The sequence below is a fragment of the Dendropsophus ebraccatus genome, chromosome 1 (genome assembly GCF_027789765.1).
Source record: "Dendropsophus ebraccatus isolate aDenEbr1 chromosome 1, aDenEbr1.pat, whole genome shotgun sequence".
In the NCBI taxonomy this organism is placed as follows: domain Eukaryota; kingdom Metazoa; phylum Chordata; class Amphibia; order Anura; family Hylidae; genus Dendropsophus; species Dendropsophus ebraccatus.
Window position 1 is genome coordinate 93749193 of NC_091454.1, and position 19870 is coordinate 93769062.

The 19870-nt window shown below is 44.7% G+C and overlaps 1 protein-coding gene across 7 annotated transcripts in view; it reads right to left on the reverse strand.

The window, feature by feature from the left end:
- The window catches only part of KCNC2 (potassium voltage-gated channel subfamily C member 2), a 171358-nt gene extending 162330 nt beyond the window's left edge, over positions 1-9028 (reverse strand). For all 7 annotated transcript variants that reach the window (XM_069955937.1, XM_069955949.1, XM_069955943.1 and 4 more), the window contains exon 1: positions 8453-9028. In XM_069955937.1, coding sequence (XP_069812038.1) covers positions 8453-9028 — 576 coding nt within the window. The remainder of the gene's footprint in view (positions 1-8452) is intronic.
- Between the last annotated feature and the right edge of the window lie 10842 nt (positions 9029-19870).

Sequence of the window (19870 nt, forward strand, 5' to 3'; positions counted from 1 at the left end):
TTCATATATCTTTTAGGATCATGAGGTGCTACCTGATAGTACAGCAGGGTACTACTACTGACACTTTATTTATAGGGTATAAAGATTTCCCTGTCATGTGATTGATACCGAGATGCCTATGAAAGTTACAGTACAGTCAGGGGAATAGCTAGGATTCATGGGACCCAATAGCAAAAACTGTATGGGGCCCCCCTCCCCCTATGCACAACACAAAGCACTATATGCTGGGTGATGTGGCAAGAAAATAAAATCTCTTGTGGCCAGAGGCAGAATCTTGCCTGCAGCCACAAGAGTGACTGGCAGTTGACATATTTATCTATAAGGCCCATTAGGGCCTTTAGGTTAAAAACATAGCAGGAGCAGGCTACCTTCTGCTTAACCCCTTATGTACTGCAGAGTGTAAGTGACCCAATCTTCACTTACATGCTGCAACACAAAAAATGGTTAATAAGAAGACGAGGAGATTTCTGCTTCACTGCTCGTTCACTGATAACCCCTGACCTCTGCACAGCTCCGGAGTACCAAAAGTCAAGGGTTATCAGAGCAGTGAAGCAGAGATCTCCTTGTCCTCTGCTTATTGACCCTTTTTTGTGTTGCAGCATGTAAGTGAGGTTTGGGTCACTTACACACTGCAGTACAGAAGGGGTTAAGCAGAAGGACACAGGATTGCTCTTATCTTCCCTGTGCATTCCCAAGGCCCCCCTGCAGCATGGGCCCCATAGCAGCTGCCTGGCCTGCCTCTATGGTAGCTACTCCACTGAGTACAGTTATCACCGTTCTAGTTTGTACAAAGACAAGTACCTGTGTGATTCCTATCCACAGGAAGTAAACCCAGAGTGACTGAAAGCAGAGATTATGACAACTGTTAGGAAATTATGTATCAAGTATACAAGACATATTTAAGAGCTCTTCAGTGATTTCTAGTGTTTTGTTCTTTTCATCCTACAGACAAAACTTTTTTTTCCCTTTTGTAGACCCCTTACTTCCTTTTAGACTATTTTTGCTTTTAATGAATAAACAAATTAATAGTTACGGATCATAAAGCAGTCTTAAGGGCCTATAACACAGTAAGACTATTATTCAAATAGGCCAAATACTGCCCTGTGCAAAAGGCTCAGTGATCAATCAATGAGTGACCAAACATTCCTTCACTTATCGGCAGCACTTCTCCCAGTGTGTTGAAAGTGAATGCCGGGTACAGAATTTGTATCATGAATGCAGGGTACAGAATTTGTATCATGAAGACAAACCCTATTTAAGTCCTATTAGGCCATTTGCACATATAAAAGTATTCTTCCTTTTAGCCAGACTAGAGAAACACAAATAAAGAGGGGCTCTTGCTACCGCATGCTCAAACAGGCCATATATTACACAGTTTCCCTTGATTTATATTCATTCCTCAGCCTTTGCAAGAAAAATGGACAAGAAGTTAAAAATCGTGAAACGTCCTGCCAGCCAAACCGAATAACTTGGAATCTCTTCTCCAATATCAAAAGCGTCTTCATATACTTACATACAGGAGCCATTTGTTTAGTGTCAAAGGGAATTAATCTTATCCTGTGAGTTAAAGAAGGACTTTCCCAAAGTAACCATCATAATGATCTTTAGGCTTCAAATCTCTGACCTCTCTGACCTCTTTGACCTCTGCTTAGTAGAGGTCTTTGGGCAAAAATGTATTAGGGGACATTTGTCCCGTAACAGTATTATACCATGCACATATAACTCCTGCTGGATTTAAATACTAGACAACTGTCAGTGGATCCTGTCATTTATTTATTGTCTCTTCATGTGATGTTTTCTATTAAAACAGATATTGTTAGAAATTATTTCCATATCTGTTTTATTTTCTGATTTTCATTTACATTATTATGGGAGCAGCCATCTTGCTTAGACTGCTGTTAATTGCATTTAGACATACAATTTACAGCAGTTTAGAACTGATTTATTGACTTCTATATGAGAGTGTTCTAGGCATGTCCTGTGACCTCTGCAGAAGTCATTGTAAGCTGCGACCATCAATAAAATATGTTATCTACAAAGAGCTATCACTTTTCATTGTAATCCTGCATGTAGAATGGAGAGGGCAGAAAAGTGATCTCTACAAAACTGGAAGTGTCCGCTTATTATGAGGCTAAGTGGCTGGAATGAAAACTACAAAATTTATGTATTACTTTAAAATTAGGGAGTGATGTGGAAATTTTTCTGATGACACTTTCCCTTTAAGCAGTGTATGCAAATGTGTCAATTGACTTTCAGACTTTCTTTTACTTAATAAATAATTCTTATTGTTAAAGTTACACATTTCAACTTCCCATGTCTTTCTGATAGGGAGTCTTGAATACAAGGAAATGAATGGTGCAAGCTTGCAGAAGGCAGAGGTCTGAAGCGTAATGATATGCATGTAAATAGACCTTTATTTGCCCTTTAACTATATGTTGTTTAGTTAGTATATGAGCATTCATATGGGACAGACTAGGTATCACTTTCAACTACTGCCTTAACTTTTTGAATACTAGAAAATCCAGCTGTGTTCTGTCTGTAGTGATACAGCTCTTAGGAAAAACAGCATCTATTCATCGTCTTTCACTATGCATTAAGCTCATTCTGAGAGCCAAATACATGCACATATCTATGCAAAGAAACATAGCCACACAGTGAGTTGCATTCTCTGGATTGTCATTGCACTTTTGAAGACTATGGGCACATTTATCAACGTGCCCTTTTTTAAAGGTTGGCTAATTTTCAATTTTGCTGGTTTTGCTGGCACACACCATTTGATTAATCCAGGCTTCTGCGCAACAGGCTACAAAATGTATGCCAGCTCAGAGTAGATTTGTAGCCTATTTTTGTGGCTAATTGGGGCTCAAAAATGTATACATTTTGCACACAGGAAGGACATGTCTCCCCGCACACAATGCCATGCCCCCTCCCACCCCCCCATCTCCACCCAAGGTGCAAATTTGAAAAAGCACTCAGTTTTAGTGCACATGGGGGTTCTTGCGCAAACATTTGGACTTTTATTCAAGTTTCCGCTAGACTCAGACAATTATAAATGTGCCCCTTAGAGTGTAATACTATTTACTTCAGGATAGAAAAAAAACCTAAAATGCTATTTTTTCAATTCTTCTCTTTCTTAAAACACCCCACATGGCATCAGCTCAATCTCACACACATAAATATTTCTGTAAAGAGATTTACTGACACTGGCATGTAATATGAGCAGGGTCCTAGGGTGGCTTCACACATAGTTGTGTGGCAGTTTGTCATTCAGTTTTGGGGCCAAAGGAAGGGCAGCCTCAAAAGGAATGGGAAATACCAGAGAAGATTTTATATTTATCCCTCATGTTGGATCCACCTCTGGCTCACTAACTGCTGTGTTTGACACCAGCTTAACACTGACATAGGTTACAGTAAAATGTGGCAAATTTAAAAATAGAGACAAGTTCTATTAAAGTAAGTGGAGACAAGTTGTAATACCACACACAACCTGGGCACAATCTGGGCACTTAGTTGTTACATTTCCTCTAAGATGTTATCCCCTATCCACAGGATAGGGAATAATAAGCTAATTATTAGGGGTCTGACTGTTGGGACCCACACTGATGGAATGGAGAGGGAATGTTCAAAAGAATGAATGGAGCACAAAATTCTCTTTGTTACTTCTGAATATTTATGGGGTGTGTGGAACCACAAGAAACTTGTCTTAGTATAGAGGGTTAGTATCTACTGCAAATGTGAAAAGGTAAAGACATCTGGGAGGAAAACTGCAGAGGTCAGACAAAACTGAAAATAAGTCTTGAATGTATATGTTTATTCTGCCAGTGATCAATTTACTACTGTACACATAGGGCCACATGTATCATCCTGCGAACGGATGATTTTCGGCGGAAAGTGCTGATTTGCGTATTTTTTTATACGCAAATGGCCGATCTGCGAATAAAATATTCGCAAATCGGCACTTTCCGCCGAGTACGCCAGGGGGGCGGAAAGGGGGCGTGTAGTGGGCGGAACGGAGGGCGCGGACTCAGAGTCCGCGCGATTTACCATCCGTTTTGCCCAAATATACGCCGAAAACCTACTCCAGTCCTCAGCTGGCGTAGGTTTTCGGCGGTGCGCACCGGCGTGCACAGGATTTATGTAGAGGCAGTCCGCCTCTACATAAATCTCCATAGCGCCGGAGCTGCGGGGGCATTTTTAAGTCCGGCGTAAAAAACGCCGGACTTAATAAATGCCCCCCATAGTCTGCAGCCATGATAGTACGGGGGGGGGGGGGGGGGGGGGGGGGGGGATATATACAACATGGACTTCCTGTGCTCCAAACAACCATCTTTTTATTAAAAGTATGTATCTCTCCCTTGACTCCAGAAAAGTAGCAAACACAACAATCAAAACAGATCAACACTGTACATTCATTTGTATACCTTGACATTACTATTTTTAAAATTTAGCTTTATTAAAACATCTATACTTCTGATTAGAGATGATCGAACATCGGAAAATCTTAGGTTCTATAGAACTTGAACCTTGTCGAACTTTCCGCATTTGATTCCCGATGTCTTCCCGGTCCGTGGGGAAGGAGGAGACAACCCGGGTACCACCGGGAATTCCGGGATTCAGCTTAAGTAATAGGCTTAATCCCGGAATTCCAGGCAGTACTCGGGCTGTCACCTCCTTCCCCACGGACCGGGAAGGCATCGGGAATCAAGTGCGGAAAGTTTGAGAAGGTTTAAATTCTATAGAACCTAAGACTTTCCAATGTTCGATCATCGCTACTTCTGATGAAGCCTTCAACTGTGTCTGATAAAACTAGTTTTTGGGGTAGATTGCACAGCTTCAAAGCTCTTAAAGTAAGGATCCCTTTCCACATTCGGAGATTAAACCTTCATCACTGCACTCGGAGAGGCTCCCTTACTGTGGTTTAAGTTAAATTATAGGCAAAAGTTGTTGAAAAAGGCATACCTACCACCATAGAATTCATAGCGGCTGCTATGGGGCCCGTCGCATCAGGGGGTACACTGATGGAATACACTGGGCCCCATGAGTTGAGATGATCGAACAGGGTTCGAGGTTGAGGTTTGTATGAACCCGAACCATTGGCATTTGACTCCCGCTGCCTTCTGGAATCAGATGCCTATGGTTCGGGTTAGTAGAACCTGAACCTCGGCCCTGTTCGATCATCTCTACCCATGAGCCATCATCATGTGCAGCACCCAGTGATCGAGCGAGCCTCCCAGGTGCTGCAAATGTCCCTTTAAGTGCTCCCTATGAGCACTTGCAGTTAAATGCAGCACTTTGATGACAAAGTGAGGAGCCATTGGCTCCCCACTCTGCCAATCACTATTGTGGGCACAGGCAACACTGTGCCTTTGACCACTCCCATCCTCCCTCAGTGCTCCGGCACATGAGTGACTGTGATAATATCTTATCTATGGCCCTTCTTGAATAACATGTCATTAAGTGTATATGGGAAAATAAACAAGAAGCACATATGTACGTTGAGGCTGGGTTCACCCTATGTATATTTCAGTCAGTATTGTGGTCCTCATATTGCAACCAAAACCAGGAGTGGATTAAAAACACAGAAAGAATCTGTTCACACAATTTTGAAATTGAGTGGATGGCCGCCATATAACAGTAAATAACTGCCATTATTTCAATATAACAGCCATTGTTTTAAAATAACAGAAAATATTTGCCATTAAATGGCGGCCATCCACTCAATTTCAACATTGTGTGAACAGATCCTTTCTGTGTTTTCAATCCACTCCTGGTTTTGGTTGCAATATGAGGACCACAATGCTGACTAAAATATACATAGTGTGAACCCAGCCTAAAGACGTATACACAGGATATGCTATAAATGCATGTTGCAGATTCCACCACTAGGACCTTTCATGAAAAAGTTGGTCAGGTAATCTCCAATTGCTGATTCTGGTTGCTTCTGGACAGTTCAATGAAAAGGTAACTTTGATCCCATTCTCTTATACTCTCAGTCCCAATCCCAGAGGTGGGACCTACAGCTGTCATTCATTTATGACATATACAGTAGATTTCTCCAAAATGCATAATATGGGAATGCTTGTTTGATTATTAGAACATAATAGTTAAAGAATCATATTTTACAATGAGATATTTTAGTCTTTCAATTTTCAAATGGGCTGCCATAAAAAAAATACTACTTCACATAGGCTATTAGCTCTGTGATGTTACAGAACTGGATTAGTAAAATACAGATAAAGAACACATTTCGAAGTGCAAGAAACAAGCCCTAAATATTTATAGTGTATGTGGGAAACATGATATGAGTACATTTATATGCATATAACACATATCATACAGAAAAATAACTGAAAAAAAAGTTTTAATTTAAAGACAAAACAAACAAAACCAAAAACACCAGAAAATGTGTAACATCGCTGTATTCTAGTCTAGAATTCCATTAAGGCTTAAGAAATATGGAGAGTGTCAATGGTGTGGATATTGTGCTATGGTGCTACATTATTTTCTATATTTTAATAGCCTTGGAATGCCTAGCAGTCACCTTGCAGCTAGAGAACTGCTAATATAATATATACAACCTAAAATGGAAACCAACTATCATACCACCAATGGAAAAGGCCAGAACAATGAACCACAGCTGGATCATCTCCAGCACATGCATATTATAATGCTGATCACTCTTTCATACACATACAGAGTAATCTCAGGCCAGTTAATCATGTTTTCCGGGTTCTGCGCCTTGCTGAACATTTCATTCAAATATTCATTGAGAAGGAGACTGACTTTATCCTGGCTTTTCAAGAACAGGTCTCTAGATGGCTTTATATGGTCACAGAAAATAATTCTGAGAGTGAATGCATTATTACAATGTCTATTTAGTACTCTACGTACTCATATTTCTTTTTTTGCAAATAGTGTGTGTGTGTGTGTGTGTGTGTGTGTATGTGCGTGTGTGTGTTCTTTTTCACCATGCATCAGAGTGAAGCAGATTAGCTTCAAGGTCAGCCACTCATCTAACCATGTACGTCTCCTCTTATCAGAGGCTTGCAGCATAATATATGCACACCAGTATATACCCATTAACCAATGGCTTGGTCCATTGCCTCCTTGAAGGATCCTTCTCTATTGATTCCAAATAATATGTTCTAATTTAGATTTATATTGTTTAACTGAGTATAGGCACTACATCATTTAAATAAAATGTTGCTATCTATATTTACACACATATATTGCTTTTATTCTACGCACGTCTCTTACAAATATAGTAGATAACATATAGAAATTATAGAAGTTGAAAATCCATCTTTTGAAGTGGCAGGGAACATTACTTCTTGACGACCACCAGTCATCCCATTTATATGAGTGCCCATTCATATCAATTATATACCATATCTGCGTCTGTATTTCCTTGACCAGCCCATAGCAACAGACTACAAACTGTCACTCAGTTAACAACTGCAGTTTGACAGAGCTGCAATCTGTAGTATATTGCTAATTAGAAACTAACATTTTAAAGGGTATGAGACATCTTGCATTAAAAGGCTCATTTCAAGAATAACACGGGCTTAGTGCATTTTGAATGTAATAATAGGAATTGTTATACCTATTAAATGTTTTGTGTGATAACCAGTAACCTATGGCCTAAAAACACTTTTACACCTTTGGTACAGATCTGCAAGGACATTGCTCTTGTGTCTTTTTCCTAGAAAGTTCAGCATTCTCAGGAATACCCACAGTGATTCACAGTTCCTTACAATTGTGAAAGGTTTCTGTAAATGTGGTGGGTGTACTAGGGCAATGACCAACCATAGATGAGGGTCTTGTCATAGTTTGAGGCATATAGCCTGCAATCTGAAGTCAAAATGTCCAGCATTGTTGATAGTAGGGGAGAAATTCCTTTCTATATGGTAGCAGTATTCACTTTACCTGCTGTAAATAATCGATATGACCATACATTTTGTGTGTAAGAAAAAAAACACCTATGCCACCTCATGTAGCTGTTTTAAGTCATTTTATAACAGTCTTGACCAAAGCAGTACAATGTTTTACTGCTTGTTATCCACATGTAATAGCATTAAGCTGTTTACAGTCTTTATATCTGCCACACAACAGTTGACCCTGATAGGCTTCAATAAAATCTACAACTCATAGAATGTCCACAAAAGTTCCTGCCCCCATGATCAATACTCGACACATCCCCAGAACTTGGGCACAAATAGAGGGCTTATTGTTAGAAGCTATGCTTGGCTTGAGTGGCCCTTTAAGGGAAACATTACATCTACATTGATAAGGTAGGAGAATGGCTAGCCATCCATGTTATATGGTCTATCAGAAAATAGATTGTCAGAGTACTGTGGAGCTGTCCAATGACAATGCCACCTCTATGATATCCATTAACTCAACTGGTTCTTTCATATTTGGTACAGGCACATAGTGCCATGGCAGCACTTACCCTAGCGGCTCTGGAAGAATAAGGATCTTCAAATAAAGCCCACATGCGGCGCCGCAGCCTTCTCCAACGTCCAGCCTTCCCATCAGGACCCACAACGTCCTCTATTCCCAGCCTCTTCCCCAAGTCCTCATCATCCTCGTCTATAGGCGGTGGTTCACCAGTGATCAAATCTGGGGTCTCAAAGATATCTAGCGCTTCCTCTGCGTCTCGGTGCTGGCGGTAGGTCATCCAGCAACAGGGCTCCACGTCAGTTTCATCAATGCCCCAAAATGCCAATTCTTCCTCAAACAAAGGTCCACACACATCCGCCGGGCAGTGGAGCTTACCGGTACGATAATAGTTGAGAACATAGGCGAAAACCCCTGGGTGGCGATCAAAGAAAAATTCATTGCCCCGACAGGTGCTCTGGAAGGAGCCTGGGACTGGCTGCTGGTCCAGCCCTGGGTCGCTGTGAGAGTCGCATGCTAGTAATGCCAACCGGGTCCCAGGCACAGTCTTCAGAGTACTCCGATATGTTTCGTGCCTGGTGCCCCCTACGTTGAGGATTATCCTCTCATTCTCATCGATCTTGCCCATATCTCTAGATGCCACATGACGCGCATGGGTGGCAGGAGAAAGGAGACGGTGTCCTGCAGTGGTAAAACACAATGAGGTCACACAGAGGGTTAAATGAAGGAACAGCCACCATTTCTCATAACGCACTATAATGTACACATAGTATGTTGACAGATGCAACTATTCCAGGCAGAGCATCCTTAAACTTGTTGACCTCCAGTTAGAAAGAAGTTCTCCAGCTCCTTCTTACCTGTCACTAAGCACCCCGCCTCCCAGCTCCAGTCACATACAATGAACTGATCAGTCCCATCCCCTATTACACAACATATCCCAATTCCTTCCTATTGTGGTTTGAGCTCCTATTTCCATACTAGTAATCCTAGCCCTCCTGTTGTCCTCCTACAGGTTGTAAGCAGCCATCTACAGCCACACAGACCTCCATTGATACATACATGTAAGGTGCATCTGCCTGTACAAAGACAAAGCTTCCCCATACCTCAAACACAGAGCCAATAAAGTGCCATTAGCATGTGCCAGTCTCTCTGCATCTCCCCCCTTAGGATCAAAGGCAAGAATCGATCTTGAAGTGCAAAGTACTTGTCTGTGTTTTTATGAATGGCTTTTCCTGCTTATTCCTCTTATATGTCTGTGTCAGTGCATTGCATGAAGCATCTTCCTCCTATGCCAGCTGCTGCTGTAGGGAAGTCCCAATCACAACAGGCGGTAGCCATTAAATATAGGAGCACAAACAAAGACTCCACGACCTCCTGGAGGGGAGAGTGTGATCCCAGCGATGTTCCAGCTGAAGGGGGAAGAAGATCGTGTGGTGGCTCCAGGAGGTGGAGATGCTGCTGAGGATGTCTCCGTGCCAGCCCCCTCCTGATAGAAGACAGCTGGAGAGAAGGAGCTGTCCTCTCAGCACCAGCGCACCAACTCCTCGCCCAGCCTGCACACACCCTCCTGTGGTAACATCCCTCGCCCCCTCACCCAACACTCCCCGAGCAGAGGGTCTGCCATCACCTCCCCTCATACAATGCCAAGCAGCTTTGCCTCAGCAGCCAGACTTACTTTTATCTAGTGACACAGGAAGGCGTCTCTGGGCTCCATCTAAGGGGCTGCATTAGACTGAGTGCACAGATCAGTATTAGACCAGATGTAGTGCACCTTATCCTCTATACTGCTACCTGGTCAACTAGTCTGTGATCAACAGGTATGTCTCCACACTCCTGAAGTACCACTGCCCCCAGCATAGCTGCACTGTTATCTGTATCTATGTTCTGCTCATTGCTGTGTCTCCACACTCCTGAAGTACCACTGTCCCCAGCATAGCTGCACTGTTATCTGTATCTATGTTCTGCTCATTGCTGTGTCTCCACACTCCTGAAGTACCACTGTTCCCAGCATAGCTGCACTGTTATCTGTATCTATGTTCTGCTTGGTGTGTCTCCACACTCCTCCAGCACCACTGTCCCCAGCATAGCTGCACTGTTATCTGTACCTCTGTTCTGCTTATTGCTGTGTCTCCACACTCCTGAAGTACCACTGCCCCCAGCATAGCTGCACTGTTATCTGTACCTATGTTCTGCTTGGTGTGTCTCCACACTCCTGAAGTACCACTGCCCCCAGCATAGCTGCACTGTTATCTGTATCTATGTTCTGCTCATTGCTGTGTCTCCACACTCCTGGAGTACCACTGCCCCCAGCATAGCTGCACTGTTATCTGTATCTATGTTCTGCTCATTGCTGTGTCTCCACACTCCTCCAGCACCACTGTCCCCAGCATAGCTGCACTGTTATCTGTATCTATGTTCTGCTCATTGCTGTGTCTCCACACTCCTCCAGCACCACTGTCCCCAGCATAGCTGCACTGTTATCTGTACCTATGTTCTGCTCATTGCTGTGTCTCCACACTCCTGAAGTACCACTGCCCCCAGCATAGCTGCACTGTTATCTGTATCTATGTTCTGCTCAATGCTGTGTATCCACACTCCTGAAGTACCACTGCCCCCAGCATAACTGCACTGTTATCTGTATCTATGTTCTGCTCATTGCTGTGTCTCCACACTCCTGAGGTACCACTGTCCCCAGCATAGCTGCATTGTTATCTGTATATATGTTCTGCTTGGTGTGTCTCCACACTCCTCCAGCACCACTGTCCCCAGCATAGCTGCATTGTTATCTGTATATATGTTCTGCTCATCGCTGTGTCTCCACACTCCTGAAGTACCACTGCCCCCAGCATAGCTGCACTGTTATCTGTACCTATGTTCTGCTTATTGCTGTGTCTTCACACTCCTGAAGTACCACTGTCCCCAGCATAGCTGCACTGTTATCTGTATATATGTTCTGCTTGGTGTGTCTCCACACTCCTCCAGCACCACTGTCCCCAGCATAGCTGCACTGTTATCTGTACCTCTGTTCTGCTTATTGCTGTGTTTCCACACTCCGGGAGTACCACTGTCCCCAGCATAGCTGCACTGTGATCTGTATATATGTTCTGCTCAATGCTGTGTATCCACACTCCTGAAGTACCACTGCCCCCAGCATAACTGCACTGTTATCTGTATCTATGTTCTGCTCATTGCTGTGTCTCCACACTCCTGAGGTACCACTGTCCCCAGCATAGCTGCATTGTTATCTGTATATATGTTCTGCTTGGTGTGTCTCCACACTCCTCCAGCACCACTGTCCCCAGCATAGCTGCATTGTTATCTGTATATATGTTCTGCTCATCGCTGTGTCTCCACACTCCTGAAGTACCACTGCCCCCAGCATAGCTGCACTGTTATCTGTACCTATGTTCTGCTTATTGCTGTGTCTTCACACTCCTGAAGTACCACTGTCCCCAGCATAGCTGCATTGTTATCTGTATATATGTTCTGCTTGGTGTGTCTCCACACTCCTCCAGCACCACTGTCCCCAGCATAGCTGCACTGTTATCTGTACCTCTGTTCTGCTTATTGCTGTGTTTCCACACTCCGGGAGTACCACTGTCCCCAGCATAGCTGCACTGTGATCTGTATATATGTTCTGCTCATTTCTGTGTCTCCACACTCATGAAGTACTACTGTCCCCAGCATAGCTGCACTGTTATCTGTACCTATGTTCTGCTCATTGCTGTGTCTCCACACTACTCCAGCACCACTGTCCCCAGCATAGCTGCACTGTTATCTGTATATATGTTCTGCTCATTGCTGTGTCTCCACACTCATGAAGTACTACTGTCCCCAGCATAGCTGCACTGTTATCTGTACCTATGTTCTGCTCATTGCTGTGTCTCCACACTCCTCCAGCATAGCTGCACTGTTATCTGTATATATGTTCTGCTCATTGCTGTGTCTCCACACTCATAAAGTACTACTGTCCCCAGCATAGCTGCACTGTTATCTGTACCTATGTTCTGCTTATTGCTGTGTCTCCACACTCCTCCAGCACCACTGTCCCCAGCATAGCTGCACTGTTATCTGTACCTATGTTCTGCTCATTGCTGTGTCTCCACACTCCTGAAGTACCACTGCCCCCAGCATAGCTGCACTGTTATCTGTATCTATGTTCTGCTCAATGCTGTGTATCCACACTCCTGAAGTACCACTGCCCCCAGCATAACTGCACTGTTATCTGTATCTATGTTCTGCTCATTGCTGTGTCTCCACACTCCTGAGGTACCACTGTCCCCAGCATAGCTGCATTGTTATCTGTATATATGTTCTGATTGGTGTGTCTCCACACTCCTCCAGCACCACTGTCCCCAGCATAGCTGCATTGTTATCTGTATATATGTTCTGCTCATCGCTGTGTCTCCACACTCCTGAAGTACCACTGCCCCCAGCATAGCTGCACTGTTATCTGTACCTATGTTCTGCTTATTGCTGTGTCTTCACACTCCTGAAGTACCACTGTCCCCAGCATAGCTGCACTGTTATCTGTATATATGTTCTGCTTGGTGTGTCTCCACACTCCTCCAGCACCACTGTCCCCAGCATAGCTGCACTGTTATCTGTACCTCTGTTCTGCTTATTGCTGTGTTTCCACACTCCGGGAGTACCACTGTCCCCAGCATAGCTGCACTGTGATCTGTATATATGTTCTGCTCAATGCTGTGTATCCACACTCCTGAAGTACCACTGCCCCCAGCATAACTGCACTGTTATCTGTATCTATGTTCTGCTCATTGCTGTGTCTCCACACTCCTGAGGTACCACTGTCCCCAGCATAGCTGCATTGTTATCTGTATATATGTTCTGCTTGGTGTGTCTCCACACTCCTCCAGCACCACTGTCCCCAGCATAGCTGCATTGTTATCTGTATATATGTTCTGCTCATCGCTGTGTCTCCACACTCCTGAAGTACCACTGCCCCCAGCATAGCTGCACTGTTATCTGTACCTATGTTCTGCTTATTGCTGTGTCTTCACACTCCTGAAGTACCACTGTCCCCAGCATAGCTGCATTGTTATCTGTATATATGTTCTGCTTGGTGTGTCTCCACACTCCTCCAGCACCACTGTCCCCAGCATAGCTGCACTGTTATCTGTACCTCTGTTCTGCTTATTGCTGTGTTTCCACACTCCGGGAGTACCACTGTCCCCAGCATAGCTGCACTGTGATCTGTATATATGTTCTGCTCATTGCTGTGTCTCCACACTCATGAAGTACTACTGTCCCCAGCATAGCTGCACTGTTATCTGTACCTATGTTCTGCTCATTGCTGTGTCTCCACACTACTCCAGCACCACTGTCCCCAGCATAGCTGCACTGTTATCTGTATATATGTTCTGCTCATTGCTGTGTCTCCACACTCATGAAGTACTACTGTCCCCAGCATAGCTGCACTGTTATCTGTACCTATGTTCTGCTCATTGCTGTGTCTCCACACTCCTCCAGCATAGCTGCACTGTTATCTGTATATATGTTCTGCTCATTGCTGTGTCTCCACACTCATAAAGTACTACTGTCCCCAGCATAGCTGCACTGTTATCTGTACCTATGTTCTGCTTATTGCTGTGTCTCCACACTCCTCCAGCACCACTGTCCCCAGCATAGCTGCACTGTTATCTGTACCTATGTTCTGCTTATTGCTGTGTCTCCACACTCCTCCAGCACCACTGCGCCCAGCATAGCTGCATTTTCTATCTGTATCTATGTTCTGGTTATTGATGTGTCTCCACACTCCTCCAGCACCACTGCCCCCAGCATAGCTGCATTTTCTATCTGTATCTATGTTCTGGTTATTGATGTATCACCACACTGCTCCAGCACCACTGCCCCCAGCATAGCTGCATTTTCTATCTGTATCTATGTTCTGGTTATTGATGTATCACCACACTGCTCCAGCACCACTGCCCCCAGCATAGCAGCTTTTTACCTGTATCTATGTTCTGGTTATTGGGTTGTCTCCACACTCCTTCAGCACCACTTCCCCGAGGACAGCTCCATTACCATTTATATCTGTTCTCTTTATTGGCTTGTCTTCACACTCCTTCAGCACCACTGCCCCCAGGATAGCTCCATTATCATTTGTATCTGTTATCTTTATTGGTTTGTCTTCATAGTCCTGAAGCACCACTGTCCCCAGCATAGCTGACCAGCCTGTATCTATGTTCTGGTCATTGATGTGTCGCCACACTCCTCCATCTTCACTTTTACCAGCATAGCTGCATAGTTATCTGTATTTATGTCCATGATATTGGTTTATCTCCATACTTCTTAAGCACCGCTGTTCCCAGCATAGCTGCATAACCAATTTTCTGGTAATTGGTGTGTCTCCCCGCCTCAGAAGCACCACTTTCCCCAGCCTATCTGCTTTTCTATCTGTACCTATCTTCTGGTTGTTGGTATGTCTCCACACTCCTGAAGCACCACGGCCACTAGTATAGCTGTATGGTTATTTGTATCTACTGTTTCTTCTCATTATATTGGTATGTCTCCAAGGTCCTGAAGCACCACTGTCCCCAGCATAGCTGCATTGCTTTTTGTATTTACACTATTAACAAAAAGTTATTTTGGCTTGAAGATAACATTTTGGAAAAGTTCTACTGTATCATGAAAGTAAGGCATTTAAGTAGAAGCATGCAACAATGAATTCCTCATCTCAAACAATTTATTGACACAAAAGCCAACAGCAATGGTGGGTATACTTCAATGACAAATATCAATGTCTCACTAACTTGTCATATGCCCTTGAGCATCAAATACAGCTTGACAATGATGCCTCATGCTATTTACAAGTTGCCTTATTGTCAGCTGAGGCATCCCACTGTTCTTGATATTGAGGTTCTGAGGTACAGAATTACGAGCCTCTACATGCTGAGTCAGCTGATACCATATGTTTTCTATACTGTAGGACTCATGTCTGCATAAAGTGCAGGCCATGTACAGCACTCTACTTCTATGCGGGATGAGAGAGGAGTGGGCCTCAGTGCTGTTTAGTGATGACAGTTCCAACAGAGCAGCAATGTTGCCCGCCAATGATGATAGAGATGTCAATGAGAGCGCTATGCATCAGCCTTTGTTGGCTTTGTTGGTAGTGGTGTTACAGTGTGAGCAGGTGTGTCTAGTCCAGTGCTTCTTAATTCCAGTCCTCAGGCCTCACCAATTGAGGATTTCCCACACAAAGATCACCTGTGATAATACCTGATGCACTGAGTATAATTATATCACCCGTGAAATACTAAGGACATCCTCAAAACATGACATGTTGGTGAGGCCTGAGGACTGGAATTGAGAAGCACTGCTCTAGTCAATACTGAATTGTGTCGTACAGTGACAGCCCATACAACTTACAATATTCAATATAATAGGTATGGAGGAAAAGTATGGTTTCTCACCACTCAGCTGTCATCATTCTTCCAACAGAGCTCAAACGGCTGATGTATCCCATAACTCGGACGCCCACGCACTTCCTGATCTGCGGACGTTTTGGAGGACAAAATTCCTCTTTCCTCATGCGCCCTATTACCTCATGTGTCCTATTACCTGTAATATTAAATATTGTCTGTGGACTGGACTTGGTGGAGTCTGGCAGTGTGGAGGATGCATTAACCCCTTGCCGCAAAATCACGTTTGGGAAACGTCATGTAAAGCAGGTAGTTCCTGCAACATGATGTTTCCCAAATGTCATGCATTCCCTGCCTCCCCCCGCTGTCCCTATCGAAGATCGGGCAGCAGGAGGAGGCTGTGTCAATGCGGCCGCAGCGTCTATGGGGATATTTCTGGTTTGGGAGGTGATCGGGCGGCGGGAGGGGGCTGTGGCATGTTGCCTCCTCCTGCCGCCACTACTGATCCTCCCCCTGGCCGTTCTGTCCCCCCTTCGGTACCGGCGGATCGCCGCTATTACCGTTATAGCGGCGATCTGCCGATACCGGCGCCGCTGCATTTCATCTCCCCCCACCGTGAATCCACGGTGGGGGGAGATGAAATAAGTATTAATCAGACCTCAGATCAGCCCCCCTAGTGGTCGATCTCTAACCCCCCTCCCCGGGCGGCCATCAGATCCAAGATGGCCACCCCATCGCTGTGAACAGACTTATGTCTGTTCACAGCGATGTAAATAAAAAAATGAATCAAAGCCCCATGCTCTCCGCCACCGGAGGTAGCGGAGAGCATGGGGCAGTGATCGGGGACCCCCCTGTGGGGTCCCGGAACAGGCGATCGGCGGTATATACTATATACCGCTGATCGCCTGTTCCCAGTGCTGCCCGGCACTTTTTATCCCCTGTCACCATAAATCATTGGTGACAGGGGATAAAAAGTGTCAGTAAGTCGCCCCCCACCCCCCCGGTCACCCCTGTCACCCAGTCACCCCCCCCCCCTTCCCCATATACGTTACTTGATCCAGGGAGGTCCTTCCTCCTCGACGTCCTGACTGCTTCTGATGTGCACATGCGCGTCAGAAGCAGTCAGCTCTGAAAATTTAAAGTGACAGAGACCAATTTGGTCTCTGTCACTAAACTATGATTACTGTGATAGAAAATATCACAGTAATCATAGTAAAATAGTGAAAATGAATGTGTAAAAAGCACAAGTGAAAAAGTGTAAATGTGAAAAAGTGAAAAACATACAAATAAAATAAAACACACTTTCTATTATAGTAATAATTGCGGTTTACTCCCAGATCACCCGTAACCACCGCAGGTTGCCCGTATCCGCCTCAGGTTGCCCGTAACCGCCCCAGATTGCACATAACCACCGCACGTTGAATGTAACCAACGCATTGTTGACCGTAACCACCCCAAATTTCCAGTGACCCCCTGCAGATTGTCCGTAATCACCCCAGTTTGCCCGAAAACTGCCGCAGGTTGCCCGTAAACACGCCAGATTACATGTAACCACCGCACATTGCCCATAACCACCACACCTTGACCGTAACCACCGCACATTGCCAGTGACCCCCTCCAGATTGTCCGTAACCCCCCAGATTGCCCGTAACTACCGCACGTTGCCTCTGACCACCGCACGTTTCCTCTGACCACCGCACGTTGCCTCTGACCACCGCACGCTGCCTCTGACCACCACATGTTGCCTCTGACCACCGCACGTTGCCTCTGACCACCGCACGCTGCCTCTGTCCATCGCACGCTGCCTCTGACCACCGCACGTTGCCTCTGACCACCGCACGCTGCCTCTGACCACCCCACGCTACCTCGGACCACCGCACGCTACCACTGATCACCGCACGCTGCCACTGACCACCGCACGCTGCCTCTGACCACCGCACGTTGCCACTGACCACCGCACGTTGCCACTGGCCACCGCACGTTGCCACTGGCCACCGCACGTTGCCACTGACCACCGCACGTTGCCTCTGACCACCGCACGTTGCCCGTAACCACCCCAAATTGCCACTGACCACCGCACGTTGCCTCTGACCACCGCACGTTGCCTCTAACCACCGCACATTGCCCGTAACCACCCCAAATTGCCAGTGACCCTCTCCAGATTGGCTGTAACCACCCCAAATTACATGTACCCATCCCAGATTACCTATAAGCACTTCAGTTTATCCGTAACCACCCCACGTTGCCCATTACCACCCCACGTTGCCCGTTATAACCCCACTTTGCCAGATACCACCCCACGTTGCCCGTTACCACCCCAGATTGTCTGTAACCACCGCAGGTTGCCCGTAACCACCGCAGGTTACCCGTAACCACCCCAGACTGTCCGTTACCACCCCACATTACCTGTAATCTTATTTTTTTATTGTATTTTAGTAACTGCGCTATTCTAATTACTATTACTTGCTGCGGTTTTGCTCCAGCAAATTGGCGCTCCTTCCCTTCTGAGCCCCGCTGTGTGCCCATACAGTGGTTTATGCCCACATATGGGGGACTGTTGTACTCAGGAGAACCTGCGTTACAGATTTTGGGGTACGTTTTATCTCCCATTCCTCGTGAAATTGAGAAATTTTAAACTAAACGAACATATTATTGGAAAAATTCGAGTTACTCATTTTTACTGTCTTATTTTGAATACTTTCCTGTAATACCTGTGGGGTCAAACCGCTCACTGCACCCCAAGATGAATTCTTTGAGGGGTGTACTTTCCTAAATGGGGTGACTTTTGAGGTGGTTCTATTCTGCTGACACTACAGGGGCTCTGCAAACGCACCTGGCGCTCAGAAACTTCTTCAGCAAAATCTGCATTAAAAAAGCTAATTGGCGCTCCTTCCCTTCTGAGGCCTGCTGTGTGCCCATGCAGTGGTTTATGCCCACATATGGGGTACCGTTGTATTTAGGAGAACCTGAATTACAAATTTTGGGGTATGTTTTTTCTCTTGTTCCTCGTAAATTGAGAAATTTCAAACTAAACGAACATATTATTGGAAAAATTCGGGTTTTTCATTTTTACTGTCTTCTTTTGAATACTTTCCTCTAATACCTGTGGGGTCAAAATGCTCACCCTACCCAAAGATGTATTCTTTGAGGGGTGTACTTTCCAAAATGGTGTGACTTTTGGGGGGATTCTATTCTGCTGACACTACAGGGGCACTGCAAACGCACCTGGTGCTCAGAAACTTCTTCAGCAAAATCTGCATTAAAAAAGCTAATTGTCACTCCCTTCCTTCTAAGCCCTGCTGTGCGCCCATACAGTGGTTTACGCCCACATATGGGGTACCGTTGTACTCAGGAGAACCTGCGTTACAAATTTTGGTATACTTTTTTCTCATGTTCCTTTTGAAAATGAAAAACTTTAATGTAAACATATATATATATATATTATTGGAAAATGTAAATTTTTGATTTTTTTTACGGCCTAATTGTGAATACTTTCCTCCAGCCCCTGTAGGGTTAAAATGCTCATTATACCCCTAGATTAATTCTTTAAGGTGTGTAGTTTCCAAAATAGGGACTTTTATGGGGGTTTCCAGAATACAAGCCTTCTAAATCCATTTTAAAAATGAACTGTTCTTTCATGAAAATTTGATAATTTGCTGATAAATTTCTAAGCCCCGTAACACCCTAAAAAGGTAAAATATGTTTACCAAATTATGCCAGAATAAAGAAGACATATTGATTATGTGATTTAGTAACTAATTTAAGTGCTATGACTTCCTTCCTTTTCAGAATCGCTAGCATACGTTAAAGCATCACTGAGCTATAAGCGCATAACGTGAGACAAGTCAGATTTTGAAAAATGAGCCTGGTCATTAAGGCCAAAACAGGCTTTAGAGGCAAGGGGTTAAGCTATCTTAGTGCGGTCTTTGATCTGTTTTTTAGGCCCACACTACCTGACATAGGATTATTTTCTTCAGTCATTGTGCTTCTGCATGAACAGCACAGGCCTAAGTTCATCTTCTGGATGACAATGCTGCAGCTTATCGAGGTCACATCATAAGGGAACGGCTGCCAGAGACTGAGGTACC